This window comes from Muscardinus avellanarius (genome assembly GCF_963383645.1).
Source record: "Muscardinus avellanarius genome assembly, chromosome: X".
Lineage (NCBI taxonomy): Eukaryota > Metazoa > Chordata > Mammalia > Rodentia > Gliridae > Muscardinus > Muscardinus avellanarius.
The window spans coordinates 123,161,730-123,186,219 of record NC_137792.1 but is presented as its reverse complement, the minus strand read 5'-3'; the positions used below and the strand labels follow the sequence as shown (position 1 = coordinate 123,186,219).

At 33.9% G+C, this 24,490-nt stretch overlaps 1 protein-coding gene across 7 annotated transcripts in view; it reads right to left on the bottom strand.

Annotated features, from left to right (window-relative positions):
- PCDH11X (protocadherin 11 X-linked) overlaps positions 1 to 24,490 on the bottom strand; it is a gene marked incomplete at both ends in the record, with an annotated part of 600,787 nt that overhangs the window by 327,879 nt on the left and 248,418 nt on the right. For 5 of the 7 annotated variants that reach the window (XM_080719417.1, XM_080719418.1, XM_080719419.1 and 2 more), the window contains one exon: positions 13,102 to 13,182. The exons of the other annotated variants lie outside the window; for them this stretch is intronic. In XM_080719417.1, the coding sequence (XP_080575543.1) occupies positions 13,102 to 13,182 (81 nt within the window). The remainder of the gene's footprint in view (positions 1 to 13,101; positions 13,183 to 24,490) is intronic. 7 annotated transcript variants of the gene reach the window in all.

Here is a 24,490-nt window from a genome sequence, read left to right as displayed (position 1 = left end):
TGTTAGAATATTAAAAGAAAACATTTGCATTTGACATGTTGTAAAACTTTCTTTTAAACTCACAATAATGGGAGCTTTTAAAAGTTTTTGCAATAAAAATAATACCAACAGAAGTCCAATATGTTTCTATACTACATATTAACAACAGTGCCAAAAATGCAGAAGTGATACAAGGGAGAAACAGAAGAAGAGTAATCGTGTTGGTAGACAGTACTTGGAAAATTCTTACAGCACACTTAATTTGCCAAGAGATAACCTTTTTCACAGAGCAAATATAAATGACACCAGAATGGCACATTTTCAGTGAATAAGCATTTTAAAATGTTGCTATAGATGTTCATTCAATTACTTTTCTCTAGAAGTATTAGATACCTTAAAGGATCAAGAGGCTGAAATTTTTGACCTTTCTTCTCCCATACACGTTTTCTACTACCCTTTCTTTAATATATCATTGACATACAATGATTGCATGTCAATGATTACATGCCAATGATCATATATTATTACCATACCGAGGATATTCAGTGCTAGTAAAATGAACAAACTCTCGACTCCACTGGCATTGGCTAAAATAATCATATTTTAGACTGAATATTTATCTTGCCCTAACTGTCAGCACACTTTAAGCAGACACTTTGTTATATACTGTGACCAGTGGAAAGGGATGAGGGTTGGGAATATAAGACAGAGGTGTTGAAAGTACTTATCTCTTGCATTAGAATACTTGATACAGTCTTTTACAGAAATCATTTTCTTGTAGAAAGGCAAATGGCCAAGGAGATGCTTAGTGATATCCGTCAGAGTACATATAATATTGTTCAGATGATTAAATATCCTGTTTGATTAACTTAGTGTGTTTACCCCACAAGTAGGTTCTCATTTAAAGAATATAAAAAATAGCTCACATGTTAACATATTTTGGTAATAACTCATCCCTCAAATTGTTTATCAAGTTTTAAAGAGGTCACTTGATGGTCTTTAGCAGATTAGTTATGGTTAACTCTATAAATGTAGCTTTAATTAAATTAGAACATAAATTATTTAGACCTCCATGTGGGAAGCTATTCATTTGAACATGTTTAAAATTTGGCTTGTATGAACCAGGAAGATTGATAGAATTTTTAAGGCTACCAGTGATGACAGATGACAAAGTCAAGCAATCAGCTTTGCTTCTTGGGATTCATAATCTATAATATCTACAATCCTTCCCTTATCAAGGAAGGGAACAGTTTTAAACAAAACTAATAATTTTGGAGACTAAGTAACCTCCTATGAATACTTTAAGATAGATTAATTTTATTTCTCAGGAACTCCCCTTTCTCTATTTTCTTCTCCCCACTAATTTGTATAATTACCATGCACCAATAAAAATAGACATAAGCCTATGTGTAAGATGACATAGGTATAACGTCAGAGCACCATGGACTTTATGTTGAGAATTAATGAATTAAATAATGAATGAACCTGCCTTAAATTACAAAATGCTGATTTGTGGCCCAGAGCTCAATACACAAAGCAGTTATGTGCCAAACATTGTACTAAATAATTTTTATAGTTCATGTAATATAACCAACATCAATTTCTGATGAAATAGGTGTAATTATTCTTGTCATGACAAATGAGGAAAATAAAACTCAGAGCTATTAAATAGTCTGGCAAAGATCACATAACTAGACAGTGCCAATTTAAATTTATTTAAATGGAAAATTAGCTTACTACAAAACCCCATCTCTTATTCAACATGATATATTACCTCTTTCAAAAATGTGTAGGTAGACACCAGTGCTTAGGTGAGGAAATAACACTGTGCCTGACATTGAAGAACGCATAGTGAGAACACAGAATATTATGCTAGGTACAGAGGCCCAAGTTAAATGTCACCCTTGCTCTCACATCATTGTTAGGGAATAGGACAGGGACTACAGCATATATTTTTCAGTTCCTTTGTCAAAAATCAACTGGCTGTAAGTGTGAGGATTTTTTTCCTTGTATCTTCTCTCTTGCTCTGCTGGTTTATGTGTCGGTTTTGTGTAAGTAGCATGATGTCTTTATTACTATAGCTCTGTAGTATAATTTGAAGTCAGGAATGGTTTGGATATTCTGAGTCTTTGTTTTTCCATATGAATTTTTGGACGACTTTTGCTAGCTCTGTGAAGAATGACATCGGATTGATTCCATAGAACATTTTTGGTAGTATGGCCATTTTGATGATATTTATTCTTCAAGTCCAAGAATTGTTTTGAAAATGAGTGCCACAGACATATGCTGGAGATAAAACACTTTTTTTTTCAACAAGTAGCACTGGGAACATTGGATATGCATATGTAGAAGAAAGAACTTAGACCCCAATCTTTCACCCTGCACAAGAATCAGCAAAAGATGGATCAAAGACCTACAAATTAGACCAGAGACTTTGCAATTACTAGAAAATGGTATACATCAACTCTCGAAAATATAGGCATATAGTAGAGGCATTCTCAATTATACACCAAAGCTCAAGAAATAAATCTTAGAATCGATATATGGTATGGAATCAAATTTAAAAGCTTCTGCACAGCAAAAGAAACCACCAATAGTCTAAAGTGAGAGCATACAGAATGTGAGAAAATCTTTTACATATACTTCTCTGATAAAGGACTAAAATATATAAAGAACTCAAAGAAACTTAATACCTAAAAACCTAATGAAAATGGGTAATTGAACAGAATAGACACTTCTCAAAAGGATAGATATAAATAGATAAAAAGTAACAAAAATGTTCAACATCATTAGCAATCATTAAAATACAATTCAAAACTATACTGGGATTGCATCTAAATCCAATTAGAATGCAATTATCAAGAATGCAAAAAATAGTAAATTATAGCAAGAATGTGGGGAAACTGGAACCTTACATACTGTTGGCAGGACTCCAACTAGTACAACCACTATGAAGATTAGTATGGAGACTAGAAATGGAACCACCATATGACTCAGCTATGCCACTCCTTTGTATTTTCCAAACAACTGAAGTCAAAATACTACAGCGATTACCTATATATCTATGTTTAAGGCAGCACAATTCTCAATAGCCAAATTATAGAACCAGCCTAGATGAATGGATAGAAAACTGTGGTATATACACACAATGGAGTTTTGCTCACCCATAAAGAAAAATAAGATTTTGTAATTTGCAGGAAAATGGTTGGAACTAGAGAATATTTTGCTAAGTGAGATCATCCAGTCATAGAATATCAAAGGTCAAATGGTTTATCTATATATGTAGAGCCTAGAGAGAAAATAGGAATCAAAAGGGCCTTTAGACAATTAATGAGAGTGACCGGGAGAGTAGTAGAAGGGGCTAGGAGAAGGAAGGTATGGTGAGAAAAGAGAAGAACTGATGAAAGAAAGAAAGAAACTGTTCAAATTATGCTATGCTCATGAATGCAGGCATTATTATCGATCTCACAGTTATGTATGGGAATGTAAGGGGAGTAGGGTGGGACTTGAAGGGAAACACACCAAGACTTGTGTGCTTTTTTGTATGACATTTAACCTCATTATCATGTATCATTACTATGTGCCAATTAATGGATAAATATAAACATTAAAAAGGCAGGGAATATAAATTCTTTCAATCTAAGCTTTCATGTGATAAGCCTTCATGGTTACAGACATGATGTTAGAAGAACTCTCAAAGAATGGGGAGTTCATAGCCAATTGAGTTCCTTTAAAGGTGCTTTGTAAAGCTCATGGTTAAGCCCAGCTTGGTATAAGAAATAGATAAGTGTGAGTGTGAGTAAGGGCAACTAAAGAAAGAGTTCAGTGTGGTTGGACTTTAAGTGTATATTAAATAAATAGTGAATGATGAGGCCAGAACAAAGGTGTAGGCCAAAACATGGAGAATTGTGAATGTGACTAAAATTATTTGAATAGCCAATGGGAGACAACTGAAGACTTTGGAATCACAAGCCAAGCTAGAATTTAGTCTGAACAATATGGTAGCTATTTGAGAATGGACTTTTCGAGAAGTGCAGGAGAAAGAGGAGTTGGTGTTTTACAAGAGGGCTCCAAGTAGGTTTTGTAGCCTTGCTGTAAAGAATATGCAGATGAAACGCAGTTGGGAACTCATTCTTGTGAATTCTTTCTAAGCTAAGTCAAACCTGACTAAAGATCATTGCAGAAACCTAGTGAGAGTTTCAATATGAGCAGAAAGTCTTCATTTGTCCTACCCTGGTTTCAATAATTTCAGTTAACATAAAAAGAGCCCTGTATCATAGAGAAGGGCTGACAACTGCAGAGAGATCAGGATGTTTTGCTGTGTTCACTAATAGGCATTATCAGCAGGAAATAACAGCAGGGGAGAAAGACTATCTACTACAAAGTCCAAGAAAACAGAAAGCACAACAAAACAACTGGAAAATCTTTAAAGTCTCAGAGGCGTGCGATGTGCTAAATTGTTCTAGCATTGCTTCTCTGACATTTGGGCACTAACAGTAAATAGAGCAATCTGACATTGTTCCATGAAACACAGAGTGTGTTCTAAAGAAACAAATCCTGGAATGACAGATTCAATATTCAGATTGAGGAATATGCCAATATCATGAAGCAAAATCATCTACATCAATCCAAGGAGCTCCCTGTCATTGTACACTCTTTAAAAAATATTGTAAAAATAATAGTTTGCTCTACATTTAATATAGAAATTGACAAATTATCGAATGATTAGGTCATTTAATAGACCAACAGATGAGTCTTAGAAAAGAGTCCACTTTCTTTTTTATTTCATAGTTCTAGATGAACTCAATAGGTATAACAAAGTAATTAGATACTTATGTATTAGCTACTACAGATCTGAGCACACGCAGCAGTGTTTCCTCCAAGAGAATCTTTTTAATTTGTTTGTAATAGTTCTAGATGAGGCAAAATGAAGTATTTTTAGACTATAATTCCATGCTGGTATGAAAAACTAAAGCCTAAACTCAAATTAACTGGATCATTTTTCATTCAAGTTAACGCCCTCCAAAATTAACAAAAGGCAGGATCTATGATGCCTCTGGCCCTTGTCTAACTTTCTTTTATAAACTCAGCTACAGGAGATGAAAGCCAAACCTACCTTAGGCAAGAACCCATCCACACCTACCCAGAAGTATGTCAAGTTGCAAATTTTAATGCACTAATATGAACAGGGATATCTTAACATCCTTGTTTGCAAACTTAATTTCACTTGCCCAGCTCATATTCCTGAGATATTTCCATTTCCTCTTCTTTTATTTTATTTTTAATTTTTTATTGCTACACTGTATTCATACATCATAATGGGATAAAAAACTTGTGTAGACATACCTGCACACATCACCCAGTTAGCCCTTACTCAATCCCCACCCCATTCCCTCCCCCTCCCTCGTTCCCATGCTTGGCTTAGTGGTTGACATCTAATATTATAGCAATTTTATTTTAGAAAAGAAAACAAAGCAATGGAATACCTGCTTGTGGAACAGCTGCTATTTGCTCATTTTATTCATTTTATTTACCCTCCTAACAATTCTGTGGAAAATGATATTAGCACACCCTGGTTAGAGAGGTGGAAAGAAATTTAAGTGATCTGCAATTGTTTGAGTTTTTGACTATATTAACAGGAGAGTCACTAGTTGGAGACTTATTACAAAGAAACCAGATAATAAGGTTGCCTGACCCTGATTATCATTATTTCTTACCATTTTTTTTGTACAGAATTCTTTCCACTTTTGTTATCTGAAACTAGTCTGAATTTATCATATTCATCTTGGACATTCTAACATGCCCTTAAGTCATTCTCCTTTCAAGATCATACCTCCACCACAGTGACATTCCCAGCTCTATTCCTGGTGTAAATACTAGCAGCAGATCTCAAGTGGCCTCCATTTCACTTGAGAAGTGTTTTTCTTCTGATCCCACATGATAAACCAAGTGATGAGCTTTTAGCACTCTGATTTCAGTGTGACCAACAAGGTTCCTCTGTGATTATAAACAGAATTTTCCTTTGTTGGATGCTAGGCACTGCTAGAAGACTCATGCACAAGTTGTAATCGTAACTATATAAAAATGATGTATATGTATAAGGATAGTATCTTTATTTCTTCCTAGTACTTGAAAACCGAGAATCAACATTTTATTACTATAATAAATGGTAAAATCTGTATTTATTTCCTGAAGCCTAATGATTTGTAGATATAAACAACACATTGAGCAACTTTTTTCAAATTTGGTTGCCACTGTTTTGTGGTCTAGAAACTCCAGAAGAATGGCTCTTTATCTGTTGTTTATACCGTTAAATGGCTATGGGTGCTGGCAAGACTTATAACTGTGGACATAGAACCTATCTTCTTTGTTACTGGAATTCATTAACATTCTGTAGGAATCATGGGATGGCAGGTCATACCTCGGGCATATGTTGACTGAAGAGGTATTCCTTGTGAATATGATAAGACTTGGAGGCAGAACAAGGTTTGGGGAAGAGCATGGACTCTAGAGTCCAAATATTTATGTTGCAATCTCCCTGTCTTTAAGCTATGCAACCCCAGGTGCACTATTTTACCTCTCTGGATTTCCATTTTCTCAACTATAAAAAGGGTATATTAATAACTATACCTACACAAAGCAGTTATAAGACCAAAATAAAAGGAAATAATTATTGTAGTATGGCTAAACTGATGCTTCAAAAACCATTTAATATAAAAGTTATTAATAATTAAAAGCAAGACACTCACTCTGCTAAAGATCAAAGATAATGGCCAAATATTTACTCTGGTTGGAGAACAAAACTGAGTATTTTCTATTTGTATAAACATAAGACCTTGAACTTATAAATAAGGTTGTTACATCATAAAATGTTGATTTTCTTTTTCAATTAAGCTTCCCATTGTGTCAAGAATTACATCTAAATTTGGCTTGGCATTTAAGTCCTTTCATAAATATCTCTCTTGAAGTTAGAAATAATTCTCAAAAATTCTCAGCTTAAACTTTGGAAAGATTATGGTCTCAAATCCCTCTGTGGCAACAGTTAACTTACATTTTCATAGAACATATACTTTTTCTTACAAGATAGAGAAGCTGTAACAATAGCAACAACAGCAAAAATATCCTGAATTTCTAGCCAAAAGATAAGTGCTTTGGTTTTTGAGGAAAACATAAATTATGAAACGTGTGGTTCAAAAAAGTTTTCTTAAACATAAGTATCTTAAAAGCATTATAAAATACCATGTGATATGAAACCAGAGCTGGCAATTAAAGAAGTTAATGGTATATGTACCTTGGAAAATGTGACCCCAATGAATTTTTTCAAGTTACTTCTGCTGCTAGTATAAAAACATTGAGAGTGGCCCCATGAAGTAAACACATACTAAAATCAATAGAAGAGTTTGTCCATGTGTAGTATAACATTTGATGATTCCATCAAGCATTATCTAGGAAAGCAATTTTCATAAATTATCTATTTTGTTTTCTGTCCAAAGAAGAACATTGTTGACCCTTAACCTGAAGATCTAAACCTCCATCCAGGGTACATTATATGTAATAAAAAGGGTCCAACTTTCTGTTATTCATTTTATCAGCAATTGTAGGCCAGTTAGCATACGAAAGAATCAGAAGAGCTAATTTTATGAAAACTAATTAACCAGAATCTTGTGGATTTCTTAAAGTACTGTGGTAAAAATATAATATTAGTGTAGCAATTCCTAGCCAAAATGAATTTGCTGTTAACATATTGAATTGGTAATCCTGTTAGTCACAATTCTAAGATTAGAAGGCAATTCTTGAAAACTGGAAATTCTCACATTCTATAGCTACTAATTAGCTTTTCTTGTCCTGCAGAAAGATTTTCATTAAGAATTATCATAGTAGACTTAATAATTCTAAAAACTGCATTGGGGTATCATTTCAGCACCTTGTAATCTTTATGGTTTGCATGTCATATTGTCCTTTTCACTCCAGCATCATAAAGGGGTCATCTTACTTTATCATATGCAAATATATACTGGTGTATTTCTAGTTGAACAGAAAATCATATCAAAAGAAAAATACTTCTAAAAAGTGAAATGGAGGCTACTTGAGAGAGTATAATATTCTGTCAAAAACTGTAGTGGAGATCCGATCTTGAAAGGAGAATGACTTTGATTAGCCATTGGGTTGTTCTTATCGTCATCACAGACAGTGGTTAGGAAAAGGAGCTTCGCAAACAGATAGCAGGAACACATTCTCTTTTTGGTATTTAGTAGCATATTTCTGATAATAGTACCATCTTTGTAGCGAGTATTAAATAAGCTAATATTTTGATAGGTTAGGAAATTGTCTAGTACATGGTAAATTTACATATTTAATTTAATAGAAGAAATAAATTTGGCTGTAACATCTGACTTTTTCTATCATACTTTCTACTTTGTTACTTCTCTTAGATTGCTTCCCAGTATCTGCACTTTTTTTTTTACTTTCTATACTACAGGTCAGTTGAAATACATATATGTTATTAGCTTTGTCTATCAAAATCTGGGGGCTGGAAGACCAATAGAATGTATAGAAGCCATACAGCCTATAGCACATAGGAAGTACTAATGTTCTAAGCTCTTTATTTCTTTTTGTTTGTGGTGCTAGAGATTGAACCCAGGGGCATTGCATCTCTGAGGTACACCCAGACCAATTTTTTATTCTTTATTTTGAAACAGGGTCTCACTAAGTTGTGGAGGGCTTCACTAAGTAGCTGAGGCTATCTGAAAACCTGAAACCTCCTGTCTCAGCCTCCCAAGTACTGGGCTTACAAGAGTGTGCCGCCATACTTGGCTAGCTGTTTACTTCTTAATATGTCTAAGACATCACAAATTATCTAGTTTGAGTGAAGTACAATGGTAGCCAAGAGATTGTCTATATACATAATCAGAATTTCATTGTAGTAGAAAGAATTTTTCACAAGCAATCCAATTGCTATTGAAAGTCAGAGAAAAGAACCCAAGAAATATAGCAATTTTATTTCATTTCAGTTTTTGACAGAATATTATACAGTTTTAGACTTGCTATCTCATTAAGTATCATAATTGCTATGAATCTGGGGCTAGGACAATAGAGGGAGGATTTATTATGTAAAGGGAAAAGATCAACTCATTATAAATGCCAAATTAGGGAAAAAAAAGAAGTTCAGATAAACTGACATGCATTAAATCTGTGTAAATTTGTTCAGCTGGCCATTTATTTCTTTTAGGTATTATACAGATGCTAGTATATTTGCTACAATGAGTGTTTATGACCCCAGTTTCCTGCCTATTCAAGTTATGCAAATATTTTTAAAGACTAACAAAAATGAAGATTCTTCCTTTAAAGAAATGGACACATATATTTTATCTTTTTTACCCAAATGATAAGTAGAACTTCAATTTAATGGTTCACATATCACTATAATTAGTTAAGTAGTTGGCTTCTACAGTCAGGAACTACACTATTTTATGAGACAGCATTCAGTCCTTGCCCATTTTAAAAAATAAACAATCAAGGTCACTATATGTTATGAATTCTAATTAGGTGATGTATTAGAGGTAAAGAGGGCATTATCAAAGAATTATAAGATCTCAAAAAAGAAATGGAAATAATTTAGTTTTCAAATTGTATTACAATCCCTGATAGTCTCTATTTCCAGAAAGCTGTTTTTTTTTTTTAAATTTCTGAAATTATCCCAGTACTTGGGAGCCTGAGGCAGGAGCATCACAGGTTTGAGGGAAGACTCAGCCACTTGGTGAGGCCCTCAACAACTTAGTGAGACCACTTTTTAAAAAAAGGGGGAAATCTGCAGTGGTTCAGATGTAGAATGCCCCTGAGTTCAATTCCTAGTACCACAATAAAATGAAATAAAATAATCAAATAAGTAGTGAATATCTTATTTAAAATGAGCTATTTTTAGGAAGCCATAAAAACAACAAAGCAAATATTTTCTTTAAACCTTTCAAAGACATGCATAATGTTTGTCAAAAGCAAAGTTGAAAAATTCCTATTTGTATCCTATGCCTAGTAATAGTATATAAATGTATAATGTAATCTGCCACTCTATGGTGTATCTTTTCTGTTTTCTATCTTATGACATATTAAATTGCAATTGAAGTCTCAAGAAATAAGGATAATCAAGACTGTCAAGATACCTTAAGGACTTATCTAATGTAAGATCCTCAATCATAAAGTACCTACTGTGTAAACACCCACTTTTGTTTAAGGACATTTTAACTTTGTTAACAGCTGAAAGAATCAGTAATTGGTAAGAAATTAAGGCACTTCATATAATAGAATAGACTCATTATTAAGTGCCTTGCTAGACAAAATATTACTGGGCATCTTCTTATTCATGGAGAACAAATGTTATATAACATGGTTTAATTTCATCTACCATTTGACCATTAATCTGAGTCATTACTAATATAATGGTAGGTCCAAATTTTGAACCTTAAGGACCACATTTGAAATTGTGTAGCAATTCAGTATAGCTCAGTGTTACAAAACTTGCTCAGCATACATGAGGCCTCAAGACCACAAAAATAAGTTGTGCACTTTCTTCAAAATTCTTCTGAAGACTAAGATAGTTTCTTAAGTAAAGACTCAATAAATTGATAGTAATATTATGAGATGCCTTTTAGATACAAATGTATATAGGGTCATTATATTATGTTACTTCTTATTCTACAGTTTTAGTAATTTTTGTAAGACTGAATCAGAGGTGCAAGACTTGAAAATTGTGTACAAAATTTGGCAAAACAGCTATTTCAGATTTCAGTAATTTAAAACTTGTGACAATTTGAACAGATCTTGAGTTGCAATTTACCTTTATAGCATTAATCATTTTTCCCACAGTGCATAAATTAATTTTGTAACACTTCCCTAAAAGCACAAATTAACTATGTGAAATATTGTAGGATATTATGGTTGTAGAACACATGGCTTTTATGAATTTCAGCAGCACACATGAAATAATAAACAAATAAAATTTTTCTACTTTGGTTTATCTGATACTATAGATCATTATTTATGTGTCTAAAATTTCTAAATGTATTTTTTGTACCAAATAATATGTATTTGAAAATAAATAGCTAGTAGATGATTTTATGGATATTAATTTGACACCCAATTGATCAGAATAAGAAACTTTCTATGTAGATGCGTGGTGCTGGGGATTAAACCCAGGGGCATTCTACTTCTGAGCTACACACCTATAACTATTTTTTACTTTTATTTTTATTTGAAACAAGATGTCCTTAGGTTGATGAGAGTTTCATTACTTGCTGAGGCTGTCCTTGAACCTGTGATACTCCTGCCTCAGCCTCCCAAGTACCGAGACAACGGGCATGTACCACCATGCCCAGCTAGACTCAGGACTTTTAACTTATTAATATTACCTTATAAATAACAGTAAGGTAACCCGATATAGAACACCTACTAGCCTAGTATTTAGACATTGGCCTCTCCAATGTCTAGGGTTTTAAATTAGACTTAGAGCTTCTGCTTGGAAAACAAATTTGAGTGAATATGTTAGCCATACTTTGAGCTGTCCTGACTGGATTGAGTAAAAATGGCTTCTTTAAAAATATATGAAATTTTCTAGCCAGGCGTGGTGGCGCACGCTTGTAATCCCAGCATTTGGGAGGCTGAGACTGGAGGATCGCGGTTTCCGGACAGCCTCAGCTACTTAGTGAGGCCCTTTGCAACTCAGTGAGACCCTGTCTCAAAATAAAGAATAAAAAATAGGGCAGGGGGTGTAGCTCGGAGGTCAAATGCCTCTGGGTTCCATCCCCAGATCCACTATATGTGTACATATATATATATATATATATATATATATATATATATATATGAAATTCTCTAATGTTTAAAATGTACATTAACAATAATATAAAAATCAATCAATAAGCCAAACATGAGAAGGAGGGAGGGGGAGTAAATGGGGAAGGAATTAGTAAGGGCTAATTGGATGATGTGCGCATGTATGCCTCTACCATCTTGTACTCCATTAAGGTGTATGACTACAATGCACCAATAAAAAGTTAAAAAAAGAAGGGTAGAAGGAATAATAACATTGGTTTAAAAATGTTACATAACTTGATTTTAAAAAACAAACTCAAACTGATTTCCCCCGAATTTGCTTTAGTGAGGTTTCACTGAAATTTGCTAAATTCCCATAAAAACAAATTGTGTTATTATTCTAAGCCTTAAATTTATCATATCATAAACAGAAATTCTTAAATTTTCTTAATCTATGATCTTAGATTTAGATTTAGGCATCAGCAGAATATACTATTATTTAGAATATACATTAAAAAAGCCTGCATTTGAACTGACAAATAAATTAACCCCAGTATTATTATCAGAACACAGTAAAAGTAATATCCATATTCACTGCTCTATTTTCAACACTAGAGTCTAGTACAAACAACAGCTGAAAAATGTTCATGGAGCATTCAGAGAAACACTACTTAAGAAGATATGGCATAATTTTATAAAAAATATTTAAAAGTCTTGAGGTTCAAAAATGACATGCCAAGGGAATGCCTAGAAGCTGAACATTCTGAAGTAAAAGAAATTAAGCAGATGAGCTTAGAAACTGCCTTAGCATCAAGGACTCTCTAACCAACCCTTTTGTCCCTGTCCAAGCTTAAGAAGGAACACTCTCAGAAGTTTCCTTAATTGATTTTCTCTGACTTCCTCCCTAAAATAGCAGGGAATAGTAACTGCTAGAAAAAAAAGACTAAAAGATCTTTACCTATTTCCACTAAGTACAGCAACTATTCTTCGACAGTTACCTGAAAGTCTGTCCGCATAAAGACACCTTTATAATAATAATAATAAACATCATTTACTACCTGTTCAAGATTCAATATACCTTTCTATTTTCTCCTCACCAGTAGAGAGGACATTTTCCATCTAGCCCCTCTGGGTTTTCACATTTTGTATGGCTTCCCCCGTACACGTGCTCACTAATAAAATTGTATGCCCGTTCTTTCGTTAACCTATTGTCAGTTTATTTCAACAGACTCATATATTGAACCTTCAGAGAGAAAGTTCATACTTTCCTATAAAAATGAATGGGGAAAAGTTATGAAAAGTATTTCTTTGTTCTACCTGTGGTTGAGGATGAGTCCAGATCTCCACAGTTGTTGACTCCTTCATGGGGGTACGAGCTCGAACAGTTTCTTTCATTTGCTGTAGAAAGGAGAAAAATGAGTATTTTTAAGCTCTTTTTAAAAGTAAAACAACACTGCATTTCACAGAAGTATTGTACATATATAGGTAAAGTTCTATCAGGGTATATATCATATTCTAGGTATATTTTAATCATCAATTGTACCAGGCACAGTTCTAGGTACTAAAAGGAAAAAAGTGAAAAAAATAAAAGAAATACTTTTTCTTATGTTGTTTTATCTTTATTTATTCATTTATTTATTTTATGTTTTTAAATAATAATCATCATCATAATAATAATAATTATTATTATTATTTATTTTTTTGGTGGTACTGGGATTCCTGGAAGCCCTTCTACCTCCGGGCTACACTCCCAGGCCTATTTTATTTTTGGAAACAGGATCTCCTAAGCCAGCGTGGCTGGCTTCGAACCTGCGTGATCTGCCTGTCTCCATCTCCCAAGTGTGAGGATTACAAGCGTGCACCACCACGCCTGGCTAATTATTATTTTTATTTAGAAACGGGGTCTCTTAAGCCAGCGCGGCTGGCTTTGAACCTGTGTGATCCTCCTGTCTCCACCTCCCAAGCACAGGGATTACAAGCGTGCGCCACCACACCTGGCTCTTATGTTGTTTTAATTCTAGTGGTACATTTAAGCTCTCTATTAAGTATGTGAAAAAAGCTGTAGAAGAATTTAAAACATTTAATTGGTGAAGTGTAAGCTGGAGAGAATTTCAGTCTAATATTTTTATAATTTGATAGTTTTACAAACTATATCTGGGAATGCACAATTGTTTCAAATGAAAATCTGTTCTATACATGCAAACATAGGACACATTTACTATAAGTATACAAAGATAGTCAATGTATGTAGTAAATGCCAAGAATTTATGAATAAATGCACAGATGCTGACATACCAAACCTGAACAATGATCTAAGTCGGTATGATGTCAGTAACTGACTCAATTTATTTACCTCAGAAACTTGTTCTCTTTTAAAATACTGAATATATATATGTATACACACACACACACACACACACACACACACATATATATATACATTTTACCCATGTGTGATTTTAGGATTTGGGATAAAGAATTTGGTAAAAAATAAATAAATAAAAAGTAAAAGCTATCATTCGATTTCTGAAAGGCAGAGATTTTTCAAAGGAAGCTGAGAAAACCCACCTCAGTGACTGCTGGATGTATTTGTGCTAAAATAGCAGCGTTGAATAGTTGTGTCAGAGACCTATGTCACACTCTTATGATTTCACCCTTTGTTTACTGTGCTACAAATTGAACTGATACAGCTATTACTTGACAAGCTTTCCAGTGCCGCATGGATCACCTTACCAAAAAGTTTATTTTTATCACCAGTGCATGTCCACGATGTCAAAACAAGAAAAGAATGATAAAATGAAGTTCAGAACATCACACTTTAAATGCAATTGAGCAGAAATTACTGTCTTCTTATGTTAAGTTGCAAATTGTGTGTGTTTATTCTACAGTGACACTACAGTGGTGACAACAAGGATACAATATATATTGACATTGCCATGTTGAAACTAACAGAAAAGCAACCGTAAGAAGAATTAAAAAGTGAATATGAAATATCTCATCATAGCAGAACTTCTTCACAATCATCATCATCATCATCATCATCATCATCATCATCATCATCAAGGTAAATTTCTGAAACCCTCATTTTTTGTTTTTTGCAGTACTGGGGATGGAACCCACGGGCCTTCTACCTCTGATCTGCACCCCCAGCCCTATTTTTTAGTCTTTATTTTGAAACAGGATCTCACTGAGTTGCAAAGGGCCTCACTAAGATTTGGGCTGTCCATAAACCACGATCCTTCTGTCTCAGCCTCCCAAATGCTGGATTCCAAGTGTGCGCTACCACGCCCTGCTGAAAGCCTCATTTTTTGTTTTCTAAGCCAAGCAAAGAAAGCCACATGCTGATGGAGCACGAAGGAAATCATGTGTGCTTTCAGCAGCTGAAGAAATGTGTCTAGAGAAAATAAACTTAAGGTTACCCTCCTACCTTGTATAGTTATTTAAAAAGTTGTAGGCACTGATCACAACCACAAGAGTGAATTTGAAAAACAAAGGCAAATGATGCAGAATGGGTTTACTTGTAATCTTCCGAGTTGACAGATGTTACCAACAGCGAACAGTTGTTCTTTATGTGAGGAAGCAATGCCAAGTTTGGAGTGATTCCTTGCCTTGATGAATAGTTCTCAGGAGCAAAGCTTGCAAGAATATTTTCAAAGACGTTGAGTAAACAGTAATTCAGGAATACTTGGCATGGTATCTACTAGGAAGTGCTATGATTGATGGTTGGTAAAATATTTGCATGGTAGAAAGAAGTTTAGTTTAACAAAATAAAACTTAGGAAAATACAAGGTGTTCAGAATCTATGTTTAGTTCCTGGATTGCTCATTAACAGCTACTATGTGGGAAATAATTTAATCTGTCATGTGTTATTAAACCTACAGGATTCAAGAGTGAACTTCACTCACTTTTGAACAGAATCATTGTCATTCTGTAAATTTTTGTCAAATTACAGGTTGGATATACTGACTTTTTGTACCAAATAAGCAGTTGGATAGGCTAATAGTAAGATTTTAAAAAAAAATCACTTAGGGAGATATTTTGAGTTCATAGCCACAGCAATGATTTTATTAAATGAAAATTGGCAACCTCAACTACTGTTAACAAATACTGAATTATGTTTGAGAATTAATTTTTTGCTTTATATGTGATGTCTTTTAATAAAGCAACCTCCAGTTACAAGGTCAAACCAGGCTTATATGTGAAATGTAGGCTTTAGTGAAGTCATTTTGACAACTAAAGTTCTTCAAATCACAAGTCATGTCAAGTTGCTTTATATACTCCAGTACTGTCAAACTTTAAAAGCAAGAAGCAAAATTTCCATCCCTACACACATTCGATAGTTGTGACAAAAAATGATTAAAGGGGTTACGTGTAGCCTTTAATTGGAAATGAGTTATCTTCAATATAATGATATAATAAGCAGAAAAATCAAGGATACATCCTAGTACAATTCTACAAATGCCTCTAACTAAAAATCATATATTTCAGGATCGATGTCACAATTTAGCAATACCTAGCCACATGAAAGTTATTCCAGATATGAGATACGTGAGTCCAGTTACATCATAAGTTGGCATGTATTGCATCAAATTATACCGTATTACAATTATTTGAATTACATTATGACATTTTTGTGAAAATTAATTTTCTCTATTTTTATAGAAATTACCTCTGAGCCAGGCATGTTGGTAAACACCTGTAACTATATCACTGAGGATGCTGAAATGGGAGGATTGCAGCTTTGGGAACAGCGTCGGAAATATAGTGAGACACTCATCAATTTAGTGAGACCCTGTCTCAAACAATCAAAAAGGGCTGAAGGTATATCCTGGAGATAGAATGCCTCTGGGCTCAACCTGATTAACTAATCAATCGATCAATCAATAAATAAACAAATAACTACCTCCGTCCCTTTAAAGAAAGATTGTAGACTTCTGATCTAGGAGAAAAGGGAATAATGAACACTATCATTAATATCATTAATGAGTAATTCTTTGTAAAGATTAAAGCCTGGTATATTTTAGATGAAGTAGATACAACATGGCAAAGACAACATGGTCCAAGGCAGGGAACCCAGGATACGTTCAGGATGAATGGAATGCAAAATAGATATAGCAGAATAATGGGACAAATGTGTGCAAAAATAAGTAAGCATATGCCGTAAATAGACTTGTAAATTTAACTGGTAAGTTTATTTTTATATAGAAACAAAGTCTAAACACTAAAATATGCTTGAGCAATATGTTATGTGTTGTAGGAATTTCTCAGAAAACTTGAGCTCAGAGCTCAAATTTAACTATTTTTTAAAACCAAGTCTCTTTGAATTGTGTTTTGTATGTACATTTTTAGCATCTGATTTAAATATTCTCTGTCAAATCTGAGCAGTTTAATGTCTGTCTGGGCTTTCCTCTTCCAAATCAAAATGCTGCACTGAAATGTCTATTGAATTAAGCAGGGGTGACATTACAAGTGGTTAAATGTTTGAAACTCTGTGAATATAAACTGTCTAACTTTGTGAACTAAATATTTATATTGTATAATATACATTAACATTCAAATATTAGAAATACTTTGTCGATATTTGTTTTGTACTAAATCATCACTTAAAGATAAAATCATGCTCTCACTGCTGCCAATATTCTTCCAATGACTTCTACCCTTTTCACCAAAGCCCCACATTTATAAGACTAAGAATGGGTATTGTTTAATAGAATGTCTCTAATATAGAGAACTTCTGAGAATACACTATAATGCCAGTTAGAGATGTATAGTTGCAGGAAATATTAGTTCTCAAATATATTTATGCTTGACTGTTTTAAGGACATGAAATATGGTTGATCAATTACACCTGAGAAATAAAATGCAGATATGCATTTTTTCTTTACATGTACCGAGTACTAAATCAAACTGTGTCTTCCCTTTTATGGAATTAGATGTCAAGCTGTCATGAAAGAGTAAAGTGCTTTATAATAATCACAGTCTTTTTAGATTTAAGCCTCATTTTAATCCCGTTCATGTTAAGACAGTATTCGGTGCCAAGAAATGAGAAGTGTGTCATACCAATGATTTTAAAGAATTTTGAAAAACTGTCACTTGCATTATTGCTAATAATAAAATAATATTTCAAAGATAAGCATTGATAGATATTGGAAAGTATTATTACTCTATTATTACTCCTGAGTTAGAAATAGTTTAGACATCAGAATTTAGCCTGATGATTTTTAAGAAAGCATTAATATTTTTAAGCCCAAATACATGATTTCATCATAAATATTGTCCTGATTCCAAGTTGGTCTTAGGAAATATACACATGTGAAAGAAAAGGTGTTCTTTTATATGACTTTACCTTTCAGAATCATGAAATTTAAGATTTAATTTTTCCTATAATCTGCATGCTTTTTTTTTTTGCAGTACTGGGGATGGAACCCAGGGACATTCTCCCCCTGAGCTACACCCCCAGCCCTATGTTTTATTCTTTGTTTTGAATCAGGGTTTCACTAAGTTGCAGAGGGCCTCACTAGCTGAGGCTGGCTGCAAACCCATGATCCTCCTGTCTCAGCCTCCCAAGTACTGGGATTACAAGTGTATGCCACCATCCCTAACTCATCTGCTTGAGTTTTATTTATGGAGAAGGGTGAAATGGATGGTTCAGAAGTATTGATTCAGAGTAAATGGTCAAAATTCTGTTAAATCTCCCCAAATTCTTGTCTGAAACAGGAAGTATGGAAATTTTAAGCCAAATTTCTATTCACAGGCATGTGAATTGTATCTCAAAATATGAAGAATGATATAGCATTGGTAATTAATGGAAAATATTATCATTTGCCTTGGAGGAAAATAGTAAGAACCTGTTATGGATGACCTAAATGAGGAAAATGCATTTTCCAAAATCTAACTGCCTTTCAATAAAGAGGTCACAAAGCAAGATAATTTGTTGCTCTTCCCAATTGTTTTCCTTACAAAGTCTCAAAAATTTGAGCTTTAGGAAGTTGACTCATTAAATACATTCCTTAATCTAATTAATATCAAAACTTCTGGGATATATATGCCCAAACTGATTCTGTAGTCATTTTAAAAGAAAAACGCGAAATGCAACTTTTTCTATCTCACTTGAAAATTTTATTGCCATGCAAACCTAATGGTAAGAAAATCATTTTCAGATTAAGATCATGGTACTTCAGATTACAGTCTCAATGGTACATTCTATTGTTTCAAATCAAGCAAATAGAGAATCCAAAGTAGCTTCTGTGTATTCATCAATTACATTTCTTTCTCAAATGTGCCAGGTTTTTTCATAGAACTGAATTAAGCCATTTTCTAAGTAATCCTGCACATCTCAGTAATCTCAAGTTTTATAGATATGTGATATTTAACATTGAAGTCATTAGTTTAAGTATCAAAAACTATTAATAATTTTAACTGATAGATTATTGATACTTTATTTTCATATAGAGGAAAAGTATTCTCAAATCAGCATATCAGGCATTTTCTGGAGAGTTCTACAGAATATCTAGCACAGTGATATTTTCCAGAATACATGTAAGTATGTGGATGATCCTTTTAGTGATTGCATTTATAAAAGAATTTTCTCTAATTGTCATTTCCTTGCTATACAAATCAAGTTTCTTACTAGAAAATATAGCCATCAAAACTATGGCAAAACTTTCAAATATGAAGTACAACTTGATGCTTATTTTTGTACATGGCACATAGAGTTGAATGGTTTTGAAACATCAAAAGCCTGATATAATATTAACTCTTATTTTTCTATAAATTGCAAGACAAGACATATTTTCAAATTGCAGTGAATATACTCCAGAGATCTCCTGAAAGAGGAGAAACCATAATTAGTTCCTACTCTACTTAATGTTTTTTACGTTCCTTCTAGTAAGACTTTCAGTCTTATACTTGAATGAAAGGGTACAGTATATAAGGAGAGAAAGATATTTCAAAAAGACTGAAATGCATTTAATAATATGGTGCAACAGTGGAAAGGGTAGGGTCTCTGGAATCTTCATCTAGCTCTGCAGTTTACTAGCTTATGAAATGTATCAAGTTACTTAAAATGACTTTGAGTTTTATCATCTGTGCAGTGAACAAAATGATACACACCTCTTCGAGTCGTGATATGGTTCTAAGTTACTATAATAAAATGTTTGGCACTTTATACTTATCCTGTTGACTTGCAGAGTTATGGTTCCATCTTCTCTAAATTGAAGTAGAAGTCATCTCGAAACATCTGCCATGTGGTACTCTTTTGCTATCTCTTCTTTCTAAGTAAAGCTACCACTTAAGTAAAAGAGAAAGGTCCCAAGGAGTTCTGCATATAGAGGATGATGGGCCCACATACATGTATACTTATTTGGGGAGGAGCCTCCATTCTCATCAGTAATGTACGGTGAAGCACGTCACTAAAATTCATCAAAATTCCAGTTTCTTACATTGGTGTTTTGTAAATCTGAAAAATGAAAAATTACTGTGGCTAAACTAGCTCACTGATGTGATAGGTGAGGAAAGCAAGAACAAAGAGGACATACACTAATTATTCTTTGCTTGCTTTTCCCCAATAGTATATAACCTTTTTAAGGAGAGGCCACTATTGATTATGACATGTTTTAAAATGCCATTTATAATTGACACACGATGACTTCATGAGTTTGTGAAGGAGAATGCGATGTTCCAGTACACTTATACATTCTATATGCATTACATCAGGGAAAACTGGATATCATTCACCTCAAATACTTATGACTTCTTTGTGATTATAACATCTAAGATCTTTTCTAGTTATCCTATTACATACAGTTCTCAGGTAAAATGTTTATGAACTTAGTAGATAGTCCAAAGAAAATGGTGATTTTTTTTGTGGGTCTGGGGATGGAACCCAGGGGTATTTGACCTCTGATCTACACCCCCTGCCCTGATTTTTATTCTTTATTTTGAAACAGGGTCTCATTAAGTTGTGGAGAGCCTCACTAAGTAGCTGAGGCTGTCTGTGCACCATGATCCTCCGGTCTCAGCCTCCCAAATGCTGGGATTATAAGCGTGCGCCACCACGCCCGGCTTGAGAATGCTGATTTATAAACCTGAAAACTTCCTACAAACTTAAACATTTGAAAATCAAAAAGAATCACATTCCTGAATGCTTATAGTAAAGGTAAAAATAGAATGTGTAGAAGGATAAACTCTAATATACTTTGCTGGAATTGCAAATTAGTGTAGTCACGTTGGAAAACAGTATGGAGAATCCTCAGAAGAATGGGAAAAACCTATCCTATGACTCAACAATACCACTCCTGGATATCTACCCAAAGAATGGAAACCAAATTATCAGAGTAATGTATGTATACCTATTTTATAGCTACACAACTGACAACTGTAAAACTATGGAACCAGCCAAGATGTCCACAACAGGAGAATGGATTACACAACTATGGGATATGTATACAACGGAATTTAACTCAGCCACAAAGAAGAAGAAAATTAAGCCATTTGCAGAGAAATGGATAGAAATGGAAAACATTATGCTAAGTGAGATTAGTTAGTCACAAAAAGTAAAAATTGGGATGCTCTCTTTAATAGGCAGAAGCTAGGGGAAAATGGGTCATGGGAGGAACTCTAGACAAAGAAGGGAACACCTTAGATGAGTAAAGAAGGTGATCTGATTGAGGGAGATGGAACGGGGAGAGGGAAGCACCTCAGTGGACATGATGTACGTACACAGACTTATCAAAATCAATCACTGTATTGAGCATGAGAAGGAGGGAAGGGACAAATAATAGGGTGGGGGTTGGGGGAGGACTCAGTGCGTGCTATGTGCATGTATGCCTCTATCACCCTGCACTTCATCAGGAAGTATGATTACAACACACCAAAAATAAGTAAAGAAGTCAGTGACAATTCTAATGGAGTATTGGAAGTTTAAAATCCATTAGCTAGTTAAAATGTTATAAAGCGCAGCTAAATTTGCTTGAAATCAAAGAAAGTTTTTAGGTGGAGTTAAGTAGAAGAGGGGTTAGAATAAGTAGGTTTAATCCTGGAGATTTATATTTGGTATTTTGCTTAAATCTTTAAGTGTCCTTAAGATAGTCTCCTAAAAAATACTATATAGTTGAAGAAATAAGACAGCTTTAAGCATTTCTAATAAGCTACACAGAGTAACATATTCCCATATAAAATCACAAACTGATTTTATCATGTTTTTTGGTTTTGCTAGAACAGAACCTATACAATTTACTAATGTTTCTTGTCCACAGAGTAATTGGCATACTTTTGTCATAATTAAAGGGACATAAAGATATGTTATCAGCATTATGTCATAGATAGGGCCCTGGGAATCTGGAACAACTATGTCAATAATTAATGTTTAATATTTGTATGTTTTTTTTACTTGAATATTCTATCAAAAGGTGTGGATTTCTAAACACAAAGCACACTTTGACAGTCATGGATACAATGTGGAGAAATGTTTTAACACCAGGTTAATATAAACTAAAATTTATTTTAAGACTAAATTTTTTTCAGGGATAACTGCCATCATCAAAGCAAGGATGATGAGCTCTTAAGGATAATAAAGTTGGATTATTTCATAGGCTTGTCCAATATTTATCAGACTGGTCTGATTCCCTCTGATGTGGCATCACGAGAAAATGCATATCCCCCTTCTGAACATTGTTAGACCCAAGGGAAATGTGTCAAAAAGAGAGGAGTAATTTGGGAGTGATACATTCATTAATCTATAAGTATTCCAAGAGTTCTGCCAAAAGCAAACAGTGATTTTGAAATTGTCTTCAAGGGGAACAAATCACCAGGTGGAAAAATTAACAAGCTTGAAGCATTTAATTAGATCATTAGATCTTTTGACTTAATCATCAAGTTAAGTGTGTGTGTGTGTGTGTGTGTGCGCGCGCGCGCGCACGCGTGTGTGTAGACAGAGAAAGGGGGATGAATTAACACTTAAAAGGCTCAGAGTTTTAACAAAACCTGACATTAGATTCGCCAGATGGTTTGGTACAGGATTGTAAAACTTGAAACTAATCTTCGTTTAAGAGTTTTAATGGTTGTATCCCTCTTATAAAGCCTCCTGCACTTCTGCAAAATTATAGATCAGGCTTGAAAGAACAGCTTCTATGGACAGAGTCTCCTCAAATCTCAGCTAAACTGAACAAGAAGATTACATGTTATTATGATGTAGCACAGCAGGATTTTCCCCCAGAAAACATAATGATGTGAAAAAGGCTAAAGCTATCATTCTCCACAAAGAGGTCATCCATAGACGTGAAGAACAATGCTTTTCATACAGATTATCCAGACATGTTGAAATGTGCACACTGCAAAGGCTCCTTCTTAAGGTTTGTGTGAAATGCTCTGATCCTGACAAGCATCCAGATCTAGAAAGCAAGACACCACAATTCCATCTATGAGGCGGCGTGCCCCAGGGACACCAGAGAGTGACTGGTGCTGTCACGAACATTACTGAAAAAACATAGCGCAATTTTTATTTCTCAGATTATTTCTAGTTAGTCCCAGTTTATGGATTTTACTTCACAGAGAAGATACTTCCCTGCTTTTTCAGATTTTTACTAATATTTAAAAATGCATAATTATATTATCACACAGATGCATAGAAAGGCAACAGCACAATATCACACTTCTGTATGTATTTTCACATTTCAACATTGCTACTGAGAGCCAATTAAGATATGTGACAAAATAAAACTGTTAAGTGTATAGGCTTCAAATACTCAGTGGTTTTGAATAAATGAATTAAATGCATTAATCTAACATCAGATTAGTAAAACTTTCCTATTTCAATCAGCAAACTTTTACTAAAAATATCAGTAAATTATGTCCAATAACTTAAAATAATCATTTTTGCTTACTAACTAGATTATTGTTTCTTCTACTTGTCTGAGAATGCCTCAAGATTATTCCTCAAAGTAAGCACACATAATTCAAACGAATAGCTACCAATTATTTTTAAGAACTAGACCCACACAATGCTAAATGTACACACACTCACTCATACGCATATACACGCATATACAAGAAACAGGAAAGTTCTTCATTTACTTTTTATTTTCAATGTTACTATTTTGTCATCACTGCTACCATAAATTCTTAAAAATATACTATGTAAGATATGAATGCATTCAAACTCATTTAAACTTATGATACACTTCCAAACATTTCATAAATTACCAGAGTAGAAGTAAGTGCGTTAGGACGCCATTTTCAAAAAAATTCTTTATTTCAGTGAGAACTGAAAAAAATCGAGTCAAATCAATTGCTTATTCAAGAGCTTAATGTAAATATTTATTTTTGAAATATCCTAAGAAGTGTGAGAACACTAATTCATGGGCTTATTGCACATCTTTAAAAGTGTATTATTTACTTGAAAACATTTTCATGCATACACATATTTAATAGGAAAATCTGTTAATTGATTACATGATAAAGTAATGTTTCATTTGAAATATAAGTGCTATATGGAAAAATAAAAGAAACACAGATACATTCTGGCCAAAATTGTGCTTAAAATATAATAAGTAATTATAATTAATAAAATATTGTGGTGGCCGGGTGTGGTGGCACACGCTTGTAATCCCCGCGTTTGGGAGGTGGAGACAGGAGGATCACGCAGGTTCGAAGTCAGCTGCGCTGGCCTAAGAGACCCTGTTCCCAAATAAAAAATATAAAAAAATAG